We start from the raw sequence: 12,721 nt of genomic DNA, 5'->3' as shown, positions 1-12,721 counted from the left end.
AAAATATAACAGACTTACCTTATGAGGGGGAAAATGTACTTTACAATACTCTTGTCAGATCACACGCTGTGTTGAGGTCTTCTATCTCACCTGAAGCACGTTCCAGCGCATAAATAGCCAATAATTTGGGAGAAACTGATTCATTCTGTCCAGAGATTAGGAGTTAGAGGCTATGAAAACCCTTACTATAAAGAAAAGGTATCTCCATTTAAACTGAGATTTCAGTTTCTTCGGTGCTGCTAGAAGAAATGAAAATAAATCAGGCACTGAAACATTCTGCCAAGTATCAAGAACAGTTTTCCTGATAGCAAGAAGCATTAGCAACTGGTAAAAGTCTCCCTCAGGGAAGCACTGAAAGCACAAGGTCTGAATTACTTTAAAACTCCAGAGTTTATGTCTAGTTGAGAAAAGACTTAAACACAATAAGCCTGCATAGCCCTCTAGGGAAGGGAAAATGATGCTGGCTTTAGTGCTAGTCGGCTCTGATTTCCGTGATTAATCCTCCCTACCTGTTTTTGAGCTCCTCACTTTGGACAACGGCACTATCACATCTTTGAATCAACACTGCTGAAGAACAGGTGAATTTTCACATAAAAGGAACAAGCAGGAATAGCTGAGTGCCTGGTCAGTCATCACTGCTGGCCCTCAGAGCCCAGTTGTGCTGTGAGCATGCTCTTTATTAAACATATTTAATATACCCGTGCCTAAAATGAACCAAGATCGAGGCACCACCATAGGCAGCACTGTAAGGAATGAGCAGCCATCCCTGCTTTGGAGAGACATCAGTCTAAGCAGAAACAAACCCTGTTCCTCCCAAGACCAAAACACATTGCAGCACCCACTGATTTTGGTCTTTTGGGCAGCAACTAAGGATAATGTAGGCAATGGGTTAATCTGTAAGCAGAGATTTTTCTTTTTTAATTAAACAGAACTATTTATATATATATACAAAACCCAGAAAATATTGCACCATTTAAAAAAAAAAAAAAAAAAGGATATTTTACAACTAATCATGTGTTACACACGCTTGTCCTCCCTGCATTGTAGTATATACACAGATTCACAGCAACTGTTGGACGTTAACAGGCAACCCGTGCTACTGGACACCATGGAAAATGCACTGGTCCACACATACCCCAGAGAAAATACCCCTCCCACCCTCACTTTCATGTAGGGAACACGTCCATTGCTTTGTCACCTCAGTGGCATTCAGGAACAATCTTCTCAAGTCTCTCACAATAAGGACAAATTAAAAACAAAAAGGCTTTGGGAACTTCTCAGTCACAATTTCTTTCAGGCTTGATCGGCACGGTTTTTCTGGTAAAGTCTCTTACATTTCAGGGCTCAGTCCCCAGAACTCGAGCACGGAGGCTCTGGAGAGAACCATTTCCATCCCTATCCACAGAGAGGGGCATTCCAGTGTAGTTTTATCTTTGATATTTGTAATCCAAAGACTAAGACTTCTCATGCCCTGAGAGCATTTTCAGTAAGTCACAGCCCCAGGATCCCGAGGGATGCTAAAAAGTACATCTGCTTTGGCGTTGATAAAATGTGTGGCGATGAGAGAGAAGACCAGAATGGCAATGCCCACGACCAAAGTGATGATCTAGGAAGGGATGAGAAACACTCAGCACTGTTGCAACAAAGATAAGACAGAAAGCTCAAAGAATTTTTATTGCATGGGAATCTCTGTCAGAAAGCCACATAAACCACTCACTACTGAAGCACTATGCAAAGTGCAAACTTACCTCTAGTTCCTTGCTGGCTACCAGAAATATTCGGGCACGGATCTCCTTCCATCGACTCTCTGTCCATGTGGAATACTCTGTAGATCCCCATTCCCTCAGCTCAAAGGCAGGAGAGAGTGCTTTGCTCAGGCGAACAGTTGACCGAACACAGTAGGGGACTCGTGATGTTGAATTAGGGTCCAGGGAACCCTGCACCCAGGCATAGTCATACATCTACAGTGAAAACAAGACATTAAGAGACAGCAAGGCACTAGCAAATAACCAGACTGTCTTCTGGAAAGACAGAGAAGGGTTTTCCTGACTGTTCTTATTGTCAGGGGATCCTTTCATTTACTCCACCTCTGCCCTTCAGCATCAGAATTCCTCCTTGTTGGAGGAATTGATCCAGTTCTCCCACGTGTGATTGCAGGCAATACAAAATAATCCTAACTAGCTTCCCTCAAAAGCAGAAAACCAGAAAATCAAACAGCAGGTCTGTCCTTGCCACTCTAATGGCACTTACTTCTTTCTCAGCATTAGGTGTTTTTTCAGGGTTCAAGCACTCTTCCTTGGTGAGGTTAACAACGGTGCCTGTGAGGTTGGCCAGAACATACTGCACAAGGTAGGTGGTGTTCACAGGGCTGGAAACTGCAACGTAGTGCTGAGGAACATCATCACCTGGAACAGTCAGAGAATTGGAGTTGAATGGGAAGATGCAGATGTAGTACTGTGGAGCTCTAGAAAGTTGCCAGGTAACTTATGGGGTCAAACACATCCCTGTGTTCTTCCCTATGTTGCTTACCCAGAATCCCTTTCAGGTCTGGTTTAATGATGGACTGAAACCAGGAATTGTTCATTTTAACCAGAAACCCATAGAGCATTTGAGTGATCTGGAAAGAGATTAAATTGGTTTACACAAAGAGGAAAGAACACAGCATCTTAATGGCTACATCTCTCAAGATTATTTGGCACAGAAGACACTTTCCACTACAGAGACCAAGAGCATAACAAAGAAGAGACTATATGTCATATGTCACAACTGTACACTATGAGAAAACAAGAGTTGCATTCCAGATCCATCGATTCCTTAGTTGATCCCTGTGGCACACATTGCCGTCTCACCTCAGTTTCCACTTCTTTGCCCTGAGATGGAGAGGCAAGGAACTAGAGAAGAGTGAAAGTTTTCTCATTCAGCTGTGATGGAGAAGGGGGGGGGAGAGGCAAAGCCCTCACGGAGACAGACAGGACAGCATGCTGTGTAAACACACATAAACAGAGACAGAAGGGAAGTACGTGAGGGCTCATTGTAGATGCCAGGGACTCAATTCCATCTGCTCGTACCGTTTTTGGATCTGCCTGAATAGCAGAGGTGTCATTGGCTCCCCCTGCAAGCCGGTAGAGAGCACGGGCGACCACTGTGGCAACTTCTGCCAGAGACTGCAAAGGAAGAGTATTCTGTGTTAATCAAGATAGACAGACCCAGCAAAACAATTAAGAGCAAGCCAGAACCTACACATCCATCAACATGCTTATATCGCACCAGCATCTGAGTGCCTATTGCCTTTGTAAACGTACAAAGCACTCCCACCTTCTTTCTGCCTTTTTTGGAAGCAGCTTTCCCCCTCTTGCCGTGAGCCCACCTGCAATCTGCCCCCACTGAAAGCCCCATTCATTCCATACAGAGCAGCTGAAGAAAGTATAAAGTTGGAACCTTGGCTGTGTCTGTGACATATTCCAGGGTCTCCTCAGGGCTGAGACCCTCAGGGTATTGCATCTGGATGTTCTCTGGAGTGTCGTACATGCTCTGGTAGTATCTGAAAAGAAGAAAGCAAACAGAGGTTGGGGAGGAGCAGAAAGAAACCACAGGGCATGGAATTCAATTCAGAGTGTGCTTAAAGCAAACAGTGGGAGCAGTCTCCTGGGAGCAGAGAGACAGCTCTGCCAAAGCACTGCCCTGCCACACGCTCCTTAAACCATTTAATGAGGCTTTATAATTAACTTGGCCCTTCCACAGCTTCTCCCATCTGAGGATCTCCAAGCAATTTACAAGCTGTGATTAGCTTTCAGGTGGGCGACAGCCCCATCTATTAAACAGATAGAGAAACTGAGGCAAGGACAACTCATGCAGAAGGTCTCATGGGAAGAGAGCTTTCAATGCAAGTCATGCTAGTGGATTTTATTAATGCCTTATTTTGAAGGCAGTGAGGAATTCCAAGTGAACTCTAGGAGAGATTTACACTGAAATGTCTGCAACACACACAGCTGAACTGGGAATTGCATGATCTATGCACCTGACATTCCCAGACAACCTGGGATTGATCTTCCCACCTTACGGATGGTCACAGACCAGAGAAGCGTGCTGTCCTTCACCTCAACTCCTCCTGCACCATCAAAGCAGTGCACATTTAGAGCTAAAAGGGAAAAAAGGGAAGCTACTTCCTTTTGATCATACCAGAGATTCTCAGTAACAGAGAAGGGTAGGAAATGAAGGCAAAAAGACAATCTGAAGAGTTTGGATGAAGGGGAAAAGGCAAGAAGAGAAATAGCAAAAAGGGGACGTCTGTCCTCTACCCCACATCCCCATTTCCAAAGTTGAAGAGAAGCAGATCCCCCAAGGAACACACAGTATTGGGGTCATGTGAGGTGAATGAAAGTGCCCTTTCTAATGCCTGAGGCTTTCTGCCATCACAAATAGAAAGCTATATGGGAAAAAAAAAAAGGCAAAAAAAAAAAGCAAGCAGCAGCTATCTTCTGGAAGAACAGATGAGGCTTAGGCACGCTCAGTTGCCATTTGCTCACCTCTGGCTCCCAGCCAGCTGTGGGGAACATTTTCTCTACAAAACTGGATTTCTTTCGGTTGTCAGAATAATTATGTTGCGCTCGTTCAATTACATGGCACACGTTTGCTCTTCCACTCCCCCCAGCCTGCTGCTCTACATGTGCTGGGCAGCACAGTCCTGGCAGAGACCTTGAAGGAGCTGGGGCTGCCCTCTGCCGGCCCCATTGCCTCTGGCTATGGGGCAGCTTAGAGTAGTACCTGTTCTGGAAGGAAGTCTGGTGGTCAGTCAGGACCACCCCAGGAATGTGCCGGGCTCGAAGGAAACGTTGGAATGAAGATGGGGGAAGAGGCTGCGAAAATCCAACTTCCTGCAAAGTTACATTTGCTCCTACGCTGCTATTACTCAGAATATCGAGCAGGTTTTTAATCTGAAAAGGAGAAAACAGCACCGTTCCACTCTTTTTGTTTTGAATATGCAGTTTTTCTGAGAGGTTTAACGTCCTGAACATCAGTAAAATGCTAAAGATCCCCCAGCATTTTGGGTAGGTGAATGACTACAAACTGCTTTCACCCACCTGGGGCTCAACAGTTGCATTCAACCGAGAGACGGGGTCTGTGTGCATCCACAAAACAGAGCCATTCCTTAAAGCCACCTGCAAGAAACAAGAAACAAAACAGCTTCAACATATAGTAGGACATGACTGAATCCTGTAGAGCAGGGAAATCCAGATCAGAAACAAAGAATCAAAATACGCCCCCCAACTCATCTCTCACCTGATTTAACTCCACAAAAGAATGGATGTTCTCCAAACGGAGAGGAAATTTGTCTTTCTCCATATCGTACACCATTCGTGAACTGCCAATGTAATCAAAAGTCTCCTGCAACAGGGTAATTAAAAGGAATAAGAAAAAATCCACACGTGACTCACATACAGATCGCTGCTTGGCACAATTAAAGGCACCATTTGAGAAGATGAGGTGGAACAAAACCAAAAGTTCAAGGGCCAATTGCTGCACCAAGTATATCTGAAGGTTTGCATAGCCTGGCTGACACCAGAATATCAAAGGAAATATGATGTTGTAAGCAGAGATGCAGCAAAGAACAAAAATGAAGGTAAATGGCAAAAAAACAACAACCCTGCAGATAGCTATTGGATTGCACGAGCAAGAAAGGCAGAGAGAAAGTCAGACTTCTGTGAGTGCTGATAACTCAGTGGTACTGTAAGGGAGTAATGTAGAGGGGCATTATTACACCGTCTACTTTAGTGTACAACCCTCTGTTTCTGGGAGAGTAGAACAGGAAGTCGGGGAAAAAGGCAAATCCTCCATTCCAGGAATTAAATATATGAAGCTCTCCTGGAAGGAGGGGTATCTGTTTCCCTAGAAAAAGAAAGGGAAGGCAAGATGACATCAACAGCTTCATCAAGGGAACTGCAAGAAGCTGAGAACTGCCTGGAATGAATCAGTGCCCCAAAGAAGAGAATCCCCATGACAGAAAAGGACAGTGAAGTCAGCCAGCCACCAGACTTTCCTCTTGACTATTATACAGCCAAGTCTTATCACTCCACTTACATTCTGGGAGCACGACAGAGAGTGTTTGCTCTACAGTGCTGTACCCTGTGTGTCTCCCTGAGGGAAATTCTGACTAGGGATGTATGTGCTGGGGAGGGTGAATGAAGAGAATCACATGGCCACAGCATGGGGCTGTGGGAGCCAGTTTCACAGAGCTGCACAAAAGAAGCCATCAATGTAGATGCCTTCAGGGGTACATCAGCTGTTGGCCATCAGTCCCTCCTCCACAAGCTTGTTCTGTTTTTTTCCCCACAGCTGCCAACTCCAGTGCTGGGCTCTCAGAAATGAACTACATTTTGATGCTGTCAACACATATATTTTTAATCTAGGTTGTTTTTTTTTTTCTTCATTCTTTCTGGGCTTTGTTTCAGAATTTAAATCCTAGCCATCGCTGTTCATTCTGAATGGGAGTGGGACAGAAAACAGACATACAGAGAAGCACACTGGGAAGAGACAGGAGGACAAGCAAAGTTTGACTTATTCATCCAGAATGAACTGTGGGGCAGAATATGCACTGCCCCACTGGAAGCTCCATCTGCTCTTATCATCCCAGTGAAATTAAGACCCTGTTCTCACTAGGGGAGTGGAGAGAACCATGGTGTGGGGATGCAGATAAATGACTTTGCACAAAGAGTAGGAAAGTATTCATTTGCAAGGAGCCAAAGGCTGATTTGCTATTCTGAAACAAGCCAAATGGTGGAGCGATGCTGCTGCTCTTACCCCTTGGAAGAAGGTGAACATTATATTCCTTTGCAGCAAATGAACATCTGATGCCTTATGAAGGGCTTCAGCAGCAGCCAAGTGGGTCACAAAAGAGGAGACAGCACTCTCTGCCCCAGGTGCAATGTTCCAGAAGAAGGAATGGCTGTCAATCTGTAAGCATGAACAATAGGCATAAAAAAAAATGTGCAAACAGAGGAATAGTGTACTGGGAAAGCAAATCTGCCACCTCATCTTAATCCCACTCATCCCACTGAAAAGGGAAAAAAATAAATAAATCAAACTATTCTGCCCAATGACATTTCAAGTATCAATTGCAATAGCCAATCCAATCCAAACAAGAGCTGGGGCGCAAGAAGAAATGGAAATAAGAGAAATATATTCTCACAAGACCCTATACTCACATCTTCCCAATCCTTCCAGTCCACCCTCTGCAAGATTAAGATATACTTACTCGTGTAGCAACCATAATAAACTCCTTCTTCGGATCGACTTTTTCAGATGAACTAATAGGGTGCAAGGTGCTCCACACATTGTAATCAAGCAGAGGATCACATACAGTCTCTAAGAAGCAGAAATAACATTGCTTGAAAGTTGAGATTACAACAGAGAGAACTGGAAAAACAATCTGGTTCGTCAGCTGTAGCTCACCAGTTTTATCGTGACAAGGAGAGAAATCTGCTCACCTGGATTAATGCTGAAGGTGTTCTGGATGGAGTTGCGTCTCATGCAGGTAACAGTGCTGGTGACAGCATGCATGTGGGAAAAAAGCTGCATGGCACACAGAGGGTACTCAGGGCCAGACCCATCAATAGGGACGTTATGGTCTTGGTAACACTGGACAGAAATAAATGTCATCATGAGATTTAGCTTGTCTGTAATAGTATGATGTACTACCTATAAGGTTGGACCATGTATTTTTACTGTAGATGTCAACATCTGTGCTGAGTTAGCTCAAGTTCTGGCCCCTTTCTTGAACCGTGTGGCAGCCCTCCTCTCAGTGTCTGAGATAGTTAATTACCTGCTTAATAACTTGAGTCTCATTGGCATCTTCAAGTAGAAAAATGGGGAAGTCAAAATCCTCATATGAAAGCCCACTCCCCATTGGATTCCACACAGTCCTATTGCAGTGTGCGTACTGAGGGCCATAGTCTTTGGAATAGACACCTGGAAACAGAAGAGAAATAGGCAAATCTGAGCCTGCAGAGAGAATAACAAACCACAGCAAAGGTAGGGCTTGCTGAGAAAATAGCAGCAAATACAGAATGAGCACCATTATGGACTAGGGAACCAGCTGACAAAGCTTAGACATGGAGCTGGTCACTGCATGAGACAGTGTGGAAGAGTCTGAGCACTGTGCCACACATGGAGAATACGAAACACGCATGCTCAAAGCCATCCCATGCCAGGAGGCTGGCAGGAGCACTCAGTGAGCATTTATCACATGCTGAGAGAGCGGTGGAGGCACACAGAGAAACATTATACTCCAAAAGGAGGAACATACTAAACAGCATTTTCTAAGCTCATCATGTGCTGGAAATACCCCTAAGGCATCTGTAATGTGCCAATCGTTTTAACACCTAGGTACTGAGCAAGCAGCATGAAGGCAAAGAGACAAACAAATGCCAGCACAAACTCATCTCAGAGTTTGCACATCATCCTTTGCAGCTGAGGAGAAGAAAGTTCAGTGAAGAAAACAGTAAAGTGAAAACCTAACTGAAATCACATGGGGAAGCCAGGCAGGAATCAAAAACTGTACCCAAATGGATAAGAGAAATTAACATGTTTCATCCACTCTATGGAAAAATAAGCTTTAATGATGAGGTGTGGAAAAAGTACATGTTTCAAAAGTGAAAGAAAAGAAAACGCAGCAAACCTTGGTCAGACTGAATAGTGATTTCATGCTGGTTTAAACCAGCTTATCAGTTCTCCCCCAAACATCATCCCAGGCCTCACTAAGAACTGACGAGATTCCAGATCAGACCAGTAATTTCAAAAGGCCGTATCAAGCAGGTTATCTTAAATGAGGTCTAGAGGAAGTGGAGTCAAGCTCAGCTAAATTACTCTCACCTGTGCTCCCACAGCTGACCCAACACTTGCCTCAGCTGATTAATCAGAGGTTCAGGCTGTGATTACCAATTTCCCATATGCAGACTTAATATTTCCTTACCAAACCCATCATTGGGGCACTTCAAACCAGGAGAAAATCCTTGGGGAGGGTTAGGTTTGGCAATAGACACTGCAAGGCCTGACACTCGTGAGGTTCCCTTCAGCTGCTGCATTACCTTTCTGGAACAGAAAAAAAATATAGGTGACATTTTGAATTCATTAATGAAGTTACAAGCCAAGATATATCATTGCTGAAACACACTGCACTCAAGCACACGATGATGCTTTTGATCAAAATAACCACCATGTTCCTTTCTCCTCACCATTTGAGAACTGTATTAAGGTGGCAACAACCAGAAAACTTCAACCACTTTCCTGCTCTGCCCAGGAGATGTAACAAACACTAATCATGTTGTTTAATGAGCTTTAGGAAAAGCTACAGAGATGAACATGGCATTAGAAACCACACAGAACAGAGCTCTTCTGACCACCAAACCATACATTTAAGAAGATGCAAACACAGGCAGTAAAACACAGTAAAAACATGCATGCCACCCTCACTGTACTTCAGCACAAAGATGATTTTGTCACCTCTCACTTGAAAAATGATGTTTTTTATCATACAATTATGGATACATATTGGTCTTCTGGGCTCCTGTCACCTAGGGAAGATAAAAACTATGACAACTGACCTGTTGAAGAGGTTTCCATCTAGTAATATCATGTAGGGTGGGTGTGGGCCATCAGTAAGTACCCACTTCAGGTCCTCCTCCTTCTCGACCACATGTATCACCCCTGTGTCTCCACTGATGGAGGCTGTGGAAAGAGAAAGTACCCTTCATGTTTCATTGTGTTCTACTTCCTTCACAGTCTTAACAACCCCAAACTAATAAGACAGTGAACAGTGCAGAATAAAAAGTAATGGAAACAAGCTCTGAGCTTTAAAAGCCTGCTTTGTTTGAGTACTGACTTTAGCTGGAGGCAGTAAGGCATAATACAGCAGGAAAATGAGGCCTCAAGATAGAAAAGCACAAGAAGAAGGAAGGACCTGCCTGCCTTAAGGACACAGTCACAGCAGCTGACCATCATGGAGGGCTAAAGATTGCAAATTCAGAAACAGGGAGCTCACAGAAAGCTCAGCAGGAAGACTGGAGGTGCATAGGGAGAAATAAGGCCAAAAGATCATGGCTGCAAAGGGGATGAGCAACCAAGTAGGTCTGCCTGCTTGCCATTTCATCCCATACCAAAGAAAGCAGAGGGCAGACAAAGCACTTTTATAGGACTCCACTGATACAAGCAAGCCCCACAGTTAGTAATGGCTATCATTGGACACTGCTCACCAGAACCCCATGCCTGTATGTCTGCACTAACACCAGGCTCACGTCAGAGGGCAGAAGTCAGAGAACCATGAATCTCGGGGCTACCTGTCAGACTAAGCTGTGCTGCCCTGCAGTGGCAGCTGACAACCTCTGCTGCAGGGAGTGGCTCAATCAGGAAGCAAAATTCAATTAGCAAATTAGCAAAACATTGACTCAGAGGAACCCCTTTCTACGCACAGTAACTTCAGCAAGGAGTACTATATGAATTGGACTTCCTTGTTTTTCCTTCTCATTCCTACCAGCTAAGCAGTCCTGTTCCTACACCTTAATATGACAAAAAAACATACAAAGTTAGCAAGCAGTGCACAAGCAGCTGAGCCAAACCCTCCAGTCCCTTTAGATGTCCCTTTCCTCTCCTAACTTATTAATGCCTAACACATCCTGCATTAGGGTTACAACTTGGCCTTGTACCCCAGGATGCTGGCTAGACAAAGACAGCAGAATCTGCAGCCACGCTACTGTGTTGTGCCTCACTTTTATCCTGAGCAAGCACTTGACTGTGCACATTGAAAACGTTGCACCCTACCAGCCAAGGCATGGATTTTCAAGGAAGCAGATTCTCTTAAGGCCTTACACTTCGATTTTGAAGAGACGCATCAGTTTGACTGCAATGGGATTGGAAAAATCAGCAAATCATAGAATCATAGAATTACTCAGGTTGCAAAAGACCTTGAAGATCATCAAGTCCAACCGCAGCCTAACCAGTACCCTATCTCTAAAAACCCTCCGCCAAATCATATCCCTGAGTACCACATCCAAACGGCTCTTAAACACATCCAGGGATGGCGATTCAACCACCTCCTTGGGGAGCCCATTCCAGTCCCTAACCATGTGTATCCCATTCCAGTACCTAACCACCCTTTCTGTAAAGAAGTTCTTTCTAATATCCAACCTGAACTTGCCCTGGCGCAACTTGAGGCCATTTCCCCTCGTCCTGTCACAAGTCAGTAGTGAGAAGAGACCTGCCCCACTCTCACTGTAAGAACCTTTCAGGTACTGGAAGATGGCGATAAGGTCTCCCCTCAGCCTCCTCTTCCTCAGACTAAACAGCCCCAGCTTCCTTAGCCTCTCCTCATAGGGCTGATTCTCCAAGCCCTTAATGAGCCTCGTTGCCCTTCTCTGGACCTGCTCCAGTACCTCCATGTCCTTCTTGTGCTGAGAAGGTGATGAGAACACAGGCAGTGCCCATTCAGGCAGGACAGGAGCATTATATCCCATCTGTCTGGATACATCCAACCCCAAAGAGCACCTCCTCAGCTGTACTCACACTGGCAGCCGATCTGGTGGGTAGCATTCAGAAGACGAACACACGGCGCCGTTTTGTTCAGGGGGATGTAGATCTTCCTCTCAACCGAATTCCCCTCGCAGGAGCCTGAGGAAAGGACACAGGCTCACCTCAGGGAGGACAAACGAAGAGCTCCCACACCTCAAAGCCCTCCCTAAAATAGCGTGTGCGGGGGGACACTGAACCCCTCCCCAAGTTGGGGGGACTAAGGGGGGGTTATAGGAGGGGGCTCCCAATGCCCCACCTCACAAAAGACCTCCACCACAGTGAGGAGTCGGCCCCACACCGGATAGGCCCAGCCCTATCCCTCTCCCAGCCAGCCTCACCCGCCACCAGCACGGTGAGAAGCAGCGCCGGCAGCGTCCCGCACCAAGCCAGGAGCGAAACCCAGCAGCTCCCTACAACAGCCGTCATTCCCCGCCTGCCCCCGGCTCTCCCCATCGCCGCCATCTTCCAGCCCAGTTCCTCCAGAGCCAACGCGCATGCGCAGAGCCGGAAGCCGCTCTATATCAGCGGAAGAGCTGCCTCTCGATAGCCGGAAGCGGAAGTGGGGGAACTTCCGGGACGCCGACGTGGAGGGTCAAGAAGAAGGCGGCGGTTGGGGGGTGCAGTCGTGATGCTGACTAAGTTCGAGACCAAATCGGCTCGGGTGAAAGGTAACAGCGGGTCTGGGTTGTGCTGTTATCCGTGTGAGCCTTTTCGTGTGAGTCTCTTCGTCATCTCTGTCTGTGTCTCGAATAGGGCTCAGCTTCCACCCTAAGAGGCCGTGGATCCTGACCAGCCTCCATAATGGCGTCATCCAGCTGTGGGACTATCGCATGTGCACCCTTATCGACAAGTTCGACGAGCACGATGGTCAGTAATAGGGAAGGGAATGGGGGAAGCTGCTGTGACCTGTAGGGTGTGCCGTGTCCTAAGGCTGGCCTTTAGAGCTGAGGAGCTGTGTGACATACCTTGCATTTCATAGCAGCCTCTTTGCTGTTCTTTGGGTGCTTGTTTCATGCGTGTCAAGTGTAAGAGCAAGAGTGTCATTGCGTGTGCAAAAGGGCAGGGTGTTTTGCAGTGTGTTTCTGCAGATACACCCATAGAAACGAATGGGTTTAAGAGCGGGATGCCAGACTTAAATATGGGTTTTTGTTGCTTTTTCATC

General features: G+C 45.9%; 2 protein-coding genes across 3 annotated transcripts in view; one reads left to right on the top strand and one right to left on the bottom strand.

Annotated features, from left to right (window-relative positions):
* Positions 1-373: 373 nt before the first annotated feature.
* Positions 374-12,101, bottom strand: NCSTN (nicastrin). The gene is made up of 17 exons (XM_072358536.1): positions 11,898-12,101; positions 11,554-11,658; positions 9,600-9,723; positions 8,969-9,087; positions 7,820-7,965; positions 7,485-7,635; positions 7,253-7,362; positions 6,799-6,951; positions 5,281-5,385; positions 5,082-5,159; positions 4,765-4,934; positions 3,439-3,541; positions 3,069-3,164; positions 2,530-2,617; positions 2,251-2,405; positions 1,749-1,961; positions 374-1,606 (listed from the first exon to the last, which is right to left on the bottom strand). The coding sequence occupies exons 1-17, from the start codon at positions 12,019-12,021 to the stop codon at positions 1,484-1,486; spliced, it is 2,163 nt and encodes a 720-aa protein (XP_072214637.1). The 5' UTR covers positions 12,022-12,101; the 3' UTR covers positions 374-1,483.
* Positions 12,078-12,721, top strand: part of COPA (COPI coat complex subunit alpha) — a 17,687-nt gene continuing 17,043 nt past the window's right edge. For both annotated transcript variants that reach the window (XM_072358535.1, XM_072358534.1), the window contains exons 1-2: positions 12,078-12,227; positions 12,313-12,426. In XM_072358535.1, the coding sequence (XP_072214636.1) occupies positions 12,188-12,227; positions 12,313-12,426 (154 nt within the window). In that variant the 5' untranslated portion in view covers positions 12,078-12,187. The remainder of the gene's footprint in view (positions 12,228-12,312; positions 12,427-12,721) is intronic.

This window comes from Excalfactoria chinensis, chromosome 31, assembly GCF_039878825.1.
Source record: "Excalfactoria chinensis isolate bCotChi1 chromosome 31, bCotChi1.hap2, whole genome shotgun sequence".
Lineage (NCBI taxonomy): Eukaryota > Metazoa > Chordata > Aves > Galliformes > Phasianidae > Excalfactoria > Excalfactoria chinensis.
The sequence above is the reverse complement of the archived record's forward strand: the minus strand, read 5'-3'. Positions and strand labels throughout refer to the sequence as shown.

Excerpts from the sequence above, each read along its gene's own strand:
- NCSTN (XM_072358536.1), bottom strand. The coding sequence starts at position 12,021 with ATGGCGGCGATGGGGAGAGCCGGGGGCAGGCGGGGAATGACGGCTGTT. Across the intron at positions 5,160-5,280 it reads CTTTTGTGGAGTTAAATCAG|GTGGCTTTAAGGAATGGCTC; the intron begins GTGAGAGATGAG and ends TGTTTCTTGCAG. Across the intron at positions 3,165-3,438 it reads ATGTCACAGACACAGCCAAG|TCTCTGGCAGAAGTTGCCAC; the intron begins GTTCCAACTTTA and ends CTTCCTTTGCAG.